Raw genomic sequence first — 12,295 nt, forward strand, 5'->3', positions numbered from 1 at the left:
TCTGGTTGTCCGGTCATTTGTTCAACCAGTCAAAGCGTAATATGCTAATGATATGCTAAGGCCACTCAACTGCTCGCTATGATGTGCACTGACTACCAGGGGGCAGATAGTCGACTGGTTGACCAGTCGCTATGATGTGCAGTGACCACCAGGGGGCAGACAGTTGATCAATTGACCAGTCACTATGACATACACTGACCACCAGGGGTCAGACACTCAATGCAGGAGCTGTCCCCTGGTGGTCAGTGCGCTCCCCAGGGGGAGCGCCGCTCAGCCAGAAGCCAGGCTCATGGCTGGCGAGCGCAGCGGTGGTGGCAGGAGACTCTCTCGCCTCCGCGGCAGTCAGACAACCCTCAAGGGCTCCCAGACTGCGAGAGGGTGCAGGCCAGGCTGAGGACACCACCCCCTGCCCCCCCCCCCACCCCGGGGGGAATGAATTTCATGCACCAGGTCTCTAACTGTAGTCTAAAGCTATAGGGTGCATGGATAAACTGTGCTATACCTATATAATGGATTACTGCAACAAAAAGGAATAAGACTACCAATGCATGCAAAGACTTGGATAAATATTAAAAACCATGCACAGATGTGAAATAGTGGTTAGTACTATCTGATTCAATTTTGTGAATTTCTAGAAAAAGGAAATTAGAGCCAGAAAAATGACTGAATTTATAGTATTCTTTAAAGCTTAAATGTTTTTATTATAACATAAGAACTTTAAATCTCTGATTAGAGTTAATGAAAATTTGCATTACAGTCTGGATTGCAGCTAGTCTCTTTTCTACCTGACTGGATTCTAGATCCTGCTTCGAGCTTTTTATCTGGCCTAACAACCACCATTCTAGCATTATTTTAGGACATGTGCCATATCTGAGATAAACCTAGTTCCTTATTCAAAATACAACTTTCAGAAGGTGTCTTTTAAAATTAAATGGTCATTTGATGCTTGTTTTACTCTTTGAGGCTACTTATAAGATGTGTTGTTATACTTGAACACTAAATTTTTTTTTGTTTGTTTGCTAGAATGCTCCTGCAGATGTTGGCTTCATGGTTTCTAAGCTGCTTTTGACCATACAGTTATGTCCAAAAACAGAATTTCAGTCCAGTGAAAAATTTGGTGAAGACCTAAGTGATAACACTTGGGAATACATATTTGCCATTGATCTGCTCTGCTGCCATCAGAAATGGATTTGGACGCATGATAACATTATAAGGTACAGGGCTCTTTTCTAACTTACAATAAAATTGAGTAATTCTTGTATATATAAAAGGCTAATATGCAAAGTCTCCACTCCGGAGTTAGACCAGGAGACGGGGAGTTCAATCGCTCACTATGACATGCACTGACCACCAGGGGGCGGCATGGAATGAAGGAAGGCTCTAGCCGGTAGCCGGCAGCTGGGGAAGGAAGGCCCCCACCGGCAGCCAGAAGGCCCCGATCAGCCCTGATCGCTGGCCAGGGCTAGGGATCCTACCCGTGCATGAATTTTGTAAACCAGGCCTCTAGTTTAATTATAGACTAAATCTATTGAATGATTGCTGAATTACAGTTTGAATAATTTTTGCTGTTTAAGGTGGCTGCAGCATTTACAAGTGACATTTTGATTTGGGTAAGAGTTAATAAAACTACCTTTAAAGTACTTGAATCACTATCATATCTCCTTGCTTTATTTTTTTGTGTGCAAGTACCTGTCACTACTTTTCATTATAGTCTGTTATTCCTGTCTCTCCCAAGGAGAATTGACACATGACAGAGACCCTTTGGTTCACTGGCATGCTCCAGCATGTAGGATGGTGCCCATGTAAGGGAGGTGCTCAACAAATATTTGTAAAATGGAACATAATGACCATTATTTTAATATAAAAATACTCGGGAAAATCCCACATGGAACAGAAATACTCAAAATTCTAGGTTAGCAGGTCTTCTCACCTGGGGTTTCAGGGGAAAAATAAGTAATGAATTACCTTTTCTCTGTGCATCTAGAATTCTGGCACTAGCTATGTACCATCTTTGGAAGAATGGAGATGATAGTCAAATTTTTGTTCTGTAATTCTTAATTTTCTTGGAACCCTGACTGAGAAAGGCTGGTTTGAAGGAGTTTATGACATTGAAACGGATTCACCAAAGTATTAATAGTCCATATCCTTGAGATACTGGAGGAATTTATTCTTTGGAAATTTGTTCTCTGATTATTTTTCCTCCTTAACCAAGGGAAAGATTATATATTTAAATGTCAGCAATTGGGAATTGAATTATTTAATGAGATACAGCCATATTAAAATAGCTGTAAACGGATTTTTATGCAATGACATGGAAGTATTTCATAGTCTGTTATTACCTGGGCCTCATCTTCCTGACTTCATGGGAATGGGAGCCTAGAAGGCAGGTGGCTCCTCTGTCCCCTAGTGACTTGACAAAGGACACCACCAGGGTTGATGCCAAACAGAGGTATTTGTTCAAGGTCCTCCTGCAAGTGGTGAAGACACAGTGTTGAATATCAGGATCTCTGCCTGAGTGACTTCAGACCCTGATTCCTAAGCACTGTAGTCACTTCCCCATGTTTTAACCCTTTGTACTCGCTTGCTTTTTTCTCGATTGTTTTATTCTAATGCTAACCGTGTCGAGTCACACTCGACATCCAAGTGCAAAAGGTTAAACTTACATGCACATGTAGAAGTGAGTGAAAAGAAAGCCCAAAATTAGAAGAGTAATAATTATCTAAGAATGTATTATTTGGGATGCTTTTAGTTTACATTTCTCTTTTGGTGTCTGCATTTAACTTTTTTAGTACTATAAATGCTATGTAAGATGTAAACACATTTTTTTGAAAAGAGAAAGCAGAGAGGAATTGGCATTGTTTTCTGAGATTAGAAATTTTCCTAAATTCAGCTAGTGTTTGTTTGTTTTTATTCTCATTGTTTTAGTTCTTTTTTACAAAACAGCCTATTTAACCTTTCTCTTCCTATAGAAACTGTTGACATTTAGAACACAGGAGCTGTGTTAATGTCTAGAAGGTTTAAGTGAAAATCCAGTTCCTCCCTTCCTGTTCTGTGACTTGGGAATATTGTTCAGCTTCTCTATGCAAAATCTTGTAAGAAAGGTTAAAACAGAGAATAAAGATGTAAAATGGGTGTTTATAACCTCATTTAAGCCGGGGTGGGCACATTTATCCTGATAGTGGGATAGTTTGTGAGCTTCTAGTGTCCTCATTTTAACCTAAAAAGTAACATTTTCAGAAGTTCCTCTTGTTCACTAATTATCTACCTTTTACAGATCATTTAAAATATATATATATATATATTTTATTGATTTCAGAGAGGAAGGGAAAGGGATAGAGAAATAGAAACATGAGAGAGAAACGTCATTGATTGGTTGCCTCCTGCATGCCCCCTACTGGGGATCAGGAATCAAACTGTGACCTCCTGATTCATGGGTTGATGCTCAACCACATAACATCACTGGCTGGGTTCTTACCATTTTTAAGGTAATGCATACTCTCATACATATGTGTATTGTTGTTACTTTATAGTAAGGAGCTGTGGCCTGTAATGGATAAGTGGATAAAATACAGAAAAGGACATGCTAACATTGCATATATTCCTGACATTATTATAGCATCGATACTAAGGCTGATCGGTGAGTTGTCTCTCGGATTAAATTTTTTCTTGACCATAGTCATGGTGAGGTAATAAGTGTATAATAATATATGTTCATTGAAACTTTATCATAATAACTAATTTTGTAGCTATTAGAGTAGATAATTTTGCACTTAATTCAATCTCTTTACTCATACTCTTTCTTTATAAATTAGTGTTTTTATCCATCTTTGTCAGAGATTAAGGTTGTTAATGTGAGTACATTTTATTTATAATTGAATTCTTCTCAGATACTAATATTAATCTACATACATGTACATACTTGCATATATATATACACACCAGGATACATAAATTGCTATAAATTATACTATAGTCTCTTTTGGTTTCTAAAATAAGACTATCTCCTATTTTTTACACACCTATTTTTTTCATACTTGCCCATTAAGGATCATTTTATGTATTTCCATAATTGCGAACTGGTTTTGTGTTGTTTTACTCTAATCTGAATATACAGAAATTAAAATCATTGTTTAAATGAGACATAGACTCTTTAATATCAGATCTAAGGAAGGACCTCAGTGGACATTTGGTTTTACTCCTCCCTAAAATCACAGATCTTTATTTTTAAAATTTACCTATTCTTTTTCCTCTTTGCCTCATCTCTGACAAGCTGCTCTCTAGGCTCTGCAGAATTATCAGAAATGACCCCACAGCTCAGGATGGCTGGTGGAAGCTTTTCTAAAATTTTGAACAATAATAAATTTCCTTGCAGTGACAGGCTTACTTTATTCATTTTTAAGAAAATGTCTTCCTCAGTCTGAATAGCTGTAGTTTGTCAGTTTTTCAGTGAAACTTTGGTGTTTCATAGAAAAAGGACCAGTTTCCCTCCCAAATGAAACATCTGCACAGGTGCTTTTCCTGGAGATAAGCAGTGTGCCTGGTGTGCAGGGGGAGTGTTTCAGGGGCACTTCCCGCCATCACAAGTTGTGTACCAGGAGACTAGATGTAATAGGAATGACTGTGACTGCTTCTTGAAGGACATTCTTAAGGTAAATTGGCTTTTTTTGACTGCAAGCTTCTGGTGATTAAGAATGACCTCCGTGTAGCATGGCACCACGGCCTTGATTGGGGCTGAGGGTCCTTAACCAACCATTGCTTTTCCATTGTCAGTCCGTGTCCCAGCTCTGAAAAGAAGGCACGTAACCTTCTTAGCATTGTTGTGAAAATAGTTTTGACCTTGAGGACTCCAGGGGGTCTGAAAACCACACTTGAGAGCTGCTGTTCCACATTGCAAAGACAGTCCTGTTACACAGCTACATTATAGTAGCAAAGGGTTATACCAGAGTGTGTGTTTGATGGGACCACAGTCTTAGAGTTGGTCTTTTAACGTAACAGAAGTTACCCATTTCACACTGAAACTACTGAAACCACTCATTCTTCTACATTCCCCTATTTATTATAACTTAACTGAAAAAGCAAAGCATTGTATATCATCTGTATATGTAAATAAAAAATGACCAAGCATTTTGGTCACTCCTGAAAGACAAATTGTGCTTTATTGATTTCTGGTCCTTGCCCATTTAACCTATTTTCACTTAAGAATAAGTACCCATTTTAACTTCAGGATCACTAAAATTAATGTACATAATATTTTATGAAAGAAAACAAATTTTAAATTCTTATGAAAAGTTAATCAACATTTAACCAAAGGTTATATTTTGTTTTATTTTTTTACCCCTAGGTCGTTTAGGCCAATTGGGTTTGAAAGAAGGGTTTCCTTCTGCTGTGAAAAATATTAGTTCGGTCATCGGTATGTTCATACAGCATGCCCAGGATGAAGGTACCCTTCTGTTTATGAAGCGCTTGCATTTCTTGTACTAACCCATACTTTGTGCTCACTGGGTCTGGGCATCATGCTCTGCTCCTCTCAGGGCCTGATAGATGAGGAGAGGAGATAAGGATAATTTATAAAGCTGTAGTCTAGCTACAAGTTCAGCATTTGAACCAGAGCCACAGCTCTTTACCCAGTGCCACACGTATTTGCTTACTAAAATTGTGTTTTAAATCTCTGTATTTGTTTTACTCTTAGACCTTTTTATTTATTTATTTATTTATTTATTTTAGTGGTTATTCTGAGCCCCACTCTGTGCTGTTCTAATTGCCTTGTAGATTAGGGGGGAAGTAATTTTAAAGCTGCAGTACCGTTTATATTTTCAGCATTAACATTTATATGTGTGGGGTTTGTTATATTTTTATTTTAAATAATAGCAGTTTTGCCCCTTTGGACATCACATCACTATAAAAGAAATCTGAAATATATAGTTAATAATAAATTTTAATTAAATAACTCCTAAATTTTTAAAATAAAGTATTTCAGTAAGTAGACCTTAACTAAAATTTAATATATTTTAATTAAATAATTCATAAATGAACTTATGCTAAATGGGAACTATAATCTACTAGAGGCCCAGTGCACGAAATTCATGCATGGGGGGGGGTGTGTCCCTCAGCCCAGCCTGCACCCTCTCCAATCTGGGACCCCTCGAGGGATGTTCGACTGCCCATAAATGGGCAGTCAGACATCCCTCTAACAATCCAAGACTGTTGGCTCCCAACTGCTTGCCTGCCTGCCTTCCTGATTGCCCCTAACCACTTCTGCCTGCCAGCCTGATCACCCCCTAACCACTCCCCTGACATCCTGATTGATGCCTAACTGCTCCCCTGCCAGCCTGTTTGCCCCTAACTGCCCTTCCCTGCAGGCCTGGTCGCCCCCAACTTCCCTCCTCTACTGGCCTGGTCACCCCTAACTGCCCTCCCCTGCAGGCTTGATCGCCCCCAACTGCCCTCCCTTGCAGGCCTGGTCCCTCCCAACTGCCCTCCCCTGCTGGCCATCTTGTGGTGGCTATCTTGAGTCCACATAGGGGCAGCCATCTTTGACCACATGGGGGCAGCCATCTTGTGTGTTGGAGTGATGGTCAATTTGCATATTACTCTTTTATTAGATAGGATAATATATAACCCAGCTATAATCTATAATTATATGCTATAATCTATAATCATATACTGTAATATAGTATGTGAAAGTATGGTACACGAGATAGTTTTTCATTTGTTCTCATTTCATTCTGATTTTCATTTCCAAAGTCCCCTTATAAACACTTCAGTGGATAGTTAATGGAGTCATTTGTTTGACAAATGCTCTGGGATCCACATTTTGTTCAAATGTAAACATGGGAGTGTGATGCTTCCAGAACTGCTTTGGGAAGCTTAGCTAATGCTGGACATGAGAGGGCCGAAGCTCTACGGCCCTGTGCCTCCGGGAACAGGCTAGCCCCTGTCGGCACACAGCCAGCACCAAATCTCTGTGCAGAACTGTGCTGCGTTTTTTCATTTTCCCCACTTGTAGACAAGCCTTAAATTAATTATTTTATTGTGGATCTTGTTTTATATTTACTTTTTAGTGTGGTAGAAAGTGTTCTGAATAGTATTCAGTAGGTTACACCATTAAAAATTTGAATAACGGACACATTTTTATGTGATGACGGATGTGAAAATTCTTTTCAGATATACCATGGGGTATACAGCTAGCAGCTGTTTATGCCCTTTGTGACTTGAGTCCCAGCAATCCAGCGGAAATATCCAAGATCCTGGAAGCCTGGCGCAAGGAGACCTCTCACAGTGTTCCGTCTGCAGTGGTCAGCTCCCTGGAGGAAGTCAGTGCATTGTGTGCGGAGGAATTCGGCTAAGCCCCGCTGCACTGCGCCTGGAGAAGTGCCTTCACCTATCTTGAGTATGAACAGGTTAATCGGCTTTCAGAATACAAACCGAGGTTTCACAAAAAAGACGCAAGAGAGAAAATGCGAAGAGGCTGTCCTCGCTGTGGCAAGGAGACAGGAGAAATACACAGTGGCACAGCCGTGTTTCCCTAAACCACATACTTAAATCACTTAACGTCTGTTGTGACTACATGACAAATGGATTATATTATTGTGTCTTGGTCAAACAACAAAAACTTGAACTTAGCCCTTTTTGCTGCAGAAAGTGCCCTTTTAGTCGCTTTTTAAAATTGACTGGCATTTTATAATGAATTTAATATGAAAGCATTGATTTGGTTCCTGAGTTAATTCTGGCCTTTGCATTCAAATGAGTGACTAGGAGAAACTAAATTGGCTAAAAAAGGACTAGAAGACTCGCCACTGTCTTAGATGGAAACAGGCTACAGAAGTTTTCCTCATGGTATAGTGCGCATCTGATCCGAGGAAAACACAGGGAGCCTCCGCAACTCACCTTTATGCGTTTTCTTCACAGGCGTTCCGTAACTAAAGTCCCTTCAGCTATTTAACTATCTGCCAGGAAAGGAGTCTGAGAAGTCGAGTCCACTGCAGGTCTGTGTCAGGACGTGTACATACGGATTCAGAGGCACCCAGAGCCCTTCGCCGTGTACATAGGGACAGTGCGATAATGTGTGTCACATTCGATGATGTTCCGCTTTCGGAATTTTAGTATTTGTACAGAGAAAATGGGTTTAATAACTCACCGTGGTTCTGATTTGTCTTATATCCATCATTTCTTAAATCTCTTGTATGTGTTTTTTTATAATAAAAAATAAAAGTAAGCCATGTACATTATTGTTCTGATCAGTGAAGACGATGGCCATTTGGAAGGAGATCCGCTTCTGCATGGGCACGTGCTGCTGCACCAGCATTTTGCTGTGATTTCTCCACGATGCTCAGTGCTAGCAGAGACCAGATGCCTAAGTGTTGATTGGCCTCCTGACTAGATATGTTTGTTTAATTACAGTTGCTGCCCTTGACAAATTACATTTGACAAGTGTTTTACTCCTTTGTGTTTTTTAAGTAATTATAACAGAAAACAGATTTATGAACAACTCTGTGTAGCCCTTTGGAAGCTGTTGTTTGGTGCATTCACTTTTCTGCCAGTATTTATTGAGCATGTGCTCTCTGCTGGTTCCTCGCTGGGAGGTCCTGGTGAACAGGCAGTGAGAAACAAGTTTTCAAAGGCCTGTGATCTGGTGGTAGAGAAAAACCCTAAGCAGTCACCCTAGTAAGTCAGCAGTTGAAAATTTTCTTGAGTTTGGTGGGAAAAAAAAAACACATGGAAGTTTGCAATGGAATAGCAGGGTAGAATGTGCTCTTCCTAGGTGCTGGTCAAGGGGGGTCCCTCTGAGGAGATAACACTTGAGTCAGGACCTGAGAGAAGAGAGCCAGCCAGCCTTGAAAGTAGGGGACAAGTGTATCCCCTGGACAGGTGAGTGTCGCTCTGCGAGGGAAAGAGCCTCTGTGTGCAGAAAGGAGGCTGATAGAGCCAGACACTCTGTTTAAGGGACAAGTGCCATTTGTCCGGTTATACAGGTAACTGCCAGTCCCTGGGACCTAGGCAGCCCTGGGCTTGTGCAGAGATTAAGCATAGATGTCACCTGAGATTATAGTTCACAGGCTGTTCTGTGATAAAAGGGTGTGAGAAGGGCAAGAGGTGAAGCAGAGGGACCTTCAGGAGGTAGGGCAGAGATTACCATGGTAGATGGATTCCAAATGTCTTCTGGAGGTCAAATCAATGCTAAGTTCCTGAACTGGGGTAAGGACAGGTAAGAATCAAGATTCCAGGTTACTGAGTTGGGCTCCTGGGGGTGGGGACAGGTACACAGGTTGGTGGTAGGAATCACAAGTCCTGGATGCTGGTTTGGGACATGGGGCTCTTAAGACATCCAAGTGGAAGGGGCAGGAGCCTTTATAGGAAGGCATGGAGTTCAGACAAGATCAGGCATAAGTTAGGAAGTTGATAAGTGTGTGGAGGCTATTTAAAACCGTGTGTGTGTGTGTGTGTGTGTGTGTGTGTGTGTGTGTGTGTGTGTGGTGTGTGCGTGCATGCTGCACGCACCAAGGGAGAAAACTTCCCAAAGGGCAGAGGAGGAAACCCCAGAGGGCAGGAGGTGGTGGTGTAGTAGTACCTTGGTTGTTTCCTTGCCAGATCTAAGAAGGCAGGCATTGGCCATCTGTGCTTGAAGCTGCAGGGTCGGGTGGTGCGAGCCAACCAGGTGATGGTTGGGTTTTGCATCCTGTGGTTGCTGTGACCTCAGTGAGCATTTACCACATAACAGTTGGCTTAGAGTGATCAAAGTGAAAGGGAGGTCAGGAAGAGAAGAGCAGGTCTGCAGGCACATTTTTTACTTTTTTGAAAATTTGCCTAGTGGATGAATTTGTTAAAAATGTTCAAAACATTTTTTTAACCTCAGCAATTTTATGTGTTTTTAGTTAGTGGAGAATAAGTAACACCTAACACTTTCTGCTGTTGCCATTCTTTACCAACTAAGCGTTTGTCAGCATCTGCTCTGTGTTGTGACCTGATGATAAATGGGCCTGAACTTGCCTGTGGTGCTGTTTCACCCTCAGAGGGTGAAGCAGTTTAAGCTGTTAATAAATTTAATTTCTGATATTCAAACAGAATGTTGTTGTAGGGTTTTATCATTTGAAAAAAATTAAAAAGTGAATAAACATTGGAACCTGGAGTTGGGTGGGGCTGTAGGCTAGCACAGGTGCTGGGCACAACAGGCTGGCGTGCTGCCCTGCAGTGACTCTCGTGCCAGCGGAGTGGTAACAGCCCAGGAGCCTGAGGAGCTGTTCCCAGTGAGGTAGTGGCTGTGAGGGAGAGCGATGGCCAGTGGCCAGTGGCCAGTGATCTTTATGGACAACTTCACGAAGCACATTCCTAGGGATGGCCCGACATCATTCCAAGCACAAAGTCGGCCTGTAGATGATACTTCAGGCTGTAATTTCCCACCCTGAGACATCTTGGTCAAGTGGCTTACTTTGTTAAGAGACCATGGATGGAACAGGATCTGTAGTTGGGGATAGAAAGAGCTGCACTGTGGCCATTAGAGGGCACTGCAGACTTGCCTGTGAACTAGGATGGCCAGAACACTGGGTGCCTTCCTGGGACAGGCTTAGGTGCAGTTTGCACCCTGAGAGCCTTGCTGTCGGGGAGACATTTCCATTCACACTGTGGGTGTTGAATGGAATTACTGCTACCACCTAGGGCCATTATCTACAGAACTAAATGAGAAAAACTGTACAAAGGATAATGTCATTTGAGAGAGAGTCCATCCCCCCCCCCCCCCCCCAATTTGGTCAAATTCTTTCCTGGATATTTTTTGATCCTAAAGCAAAATGTTTTGACTAAAAAACAAAACGAAGCAGTGGCAGGTGGATGAGTGATAATGGGTGGAAGTTTCCATGAGCACTCTCCTGATAGTCAGGTATAAAAGCAATTAGTTAGGAAATCCTATCCACAATGAACATCTTCAGTTTTTTTTCAAATAACATTTCCAACACATTCTCATGTAGAACCACATTGTAAAGAGTCTAGAGTGAATAGAGCTTCAGTTTACCTAAGACTACAGATGCAAGAAAGGGCTCAGTGAGGAGTGTTCTAGAAATTGAGGGGAGTTTTGAAGGTAAGACAGCCATTAACTTAAACACTCCTCTTCCACTTGCCTGACACTTGCTTAGGGAAATTCACTGTTCCCCCTTTTGATAGTGAAACAAAGGGGAAGTTCTTTTTCCAGCCCCTGAAGAGATGTTTAAGACGTGCTTGTTTTTATGAATTGAAGACTAGTCACTATATCACAATCAGTTTGTTCAGCACAGTTTCAGTTTCATGGTTCTATGTAAGCAAAGACAATTGTGGGTGAAGCGCCATTGAGAAATGCTACAATTCAGTTTTATGAAAATGAAAGCATTTGCTTGCTTTTACGGACTTCGGGGTTTTGTGAGCAGTGTTAGGATCTTGGCAGGCGCTGCTTGGGCCTCCCCTGCCTCCCCATCCCTTGCATGCCAGGGTTTACCTTGGGGCCAGATGGACCTCTGATTCTCCTGCAGAGAGAGTGGTTCTGTCCAGCATCTTCTGAGGGGCTCTGTGCATGGGGACAGGACGAGGAGACCTGGCTGGTGGGCCCCCAGAACAGTGGTTCTCAAAGGGCATGGCCTCACCCCAGACCCACGAATGCCAAAGTGGGAGTCTGGTGGTGTAGTGTATGGAGCCCCCCAGCAGTTGGGGAACCTGAGAGCAGCTGCCATCCTGTCCAGCCTGGCACCTGCCTTCTGCTCTGGGCTCTGCCTTCCCAGCCACTTCCTACATCGGCTCCCCAATTGTCCCCCTTCTGGTTCATTTCAGTGGAAATTTGGGAGCAAGTGGAGGACAGCTTGAACCGTCCTCCATCTTGAACTGAGCCTGGTCCCTTTTGTTTTAAATTTTTTTGTGTGTGGTCTTTAAGGATGTTTTTTCTTAACAAATAGTTATTAATTGCTGCTGTGAAGTAATCTCACCCTAAATCATGAGTGTACAACTGACAAAACTTAAGAGAACAGCAGGATGTTGAAATGCCCACCCTGAACCCAGCACACCTTGGCACCCAGAGTAACTGCCTCTTGTGATTGTCGTGTTTTTATATGTAAATTTGTATTATTACATTTTCATTTGAATAGTATAAATTATAATCCAATGTATTTTATTACTTAATCTTTTCATGTTATTCATGTGTTGTATGCAAGTAGTAAATTAAATATTAAAACAGGTCACACACTGGAATGTCCGTCTCCCTCTCGTCCCTCTCTCCGGGGCAGCTCTGTCTCCAGCTGTTGGCAGCAGCCTCCTTCCAGAGACCCTCAGGCCCGGGGCA

General features: G+C 41.9%; 1 protein-coding gene across 3 annotated transcripts in view; it reads left to right on the forward strand.

The window, feature by feature from the left end:
* The window catches only part of ICE1 (interactor of little elongation complex ELL subunit 1), a 60,114-nt gene extending 51,891 nt beyond the window's left edge, over nt 1–8,223 (forward strand). For all 3 annotated transcript variants that reach the window (XM_079788272.1, XM_079788273.1, XM_079788274.1), the window contains 4 exons: nt 1,024–1,214; nt 3,531–3,637; nt 5,342–5,440; nt 7,165–8,223. In XM_079788272.1, coding sequence (XP_079644398.1) covers nt 1,024–1,214; nt 3,531–3,637; nt 5,342–5,440; nt 7,165–7,346 — 579 coding nt within the window. In that variant the 3' untranslated portion in view covers nt 7,347–8,223. The remainder of the gene's footprint in view (nt 1–1,023; nt 1,215–3,530; nt 3,638–5,341; nt 5,441–7,164) is intronic.
* Nucleotides 8,224–12,295: the final 4,072 nt, after the last annotated feature.

This window comes from Cnephaeus nilssonii (genome assembly GCF_951640355.1).
Source record: "Cnephaeus nilssonii genome assembly, chromosome: 2".
NCBI classification, from domain to species: Eukaryota; Metazoa; Chordata; class Mammalia; order Chiroptera; family Vespertilionidae; genus Cnephaeus; species Cnephaeus nilssonii.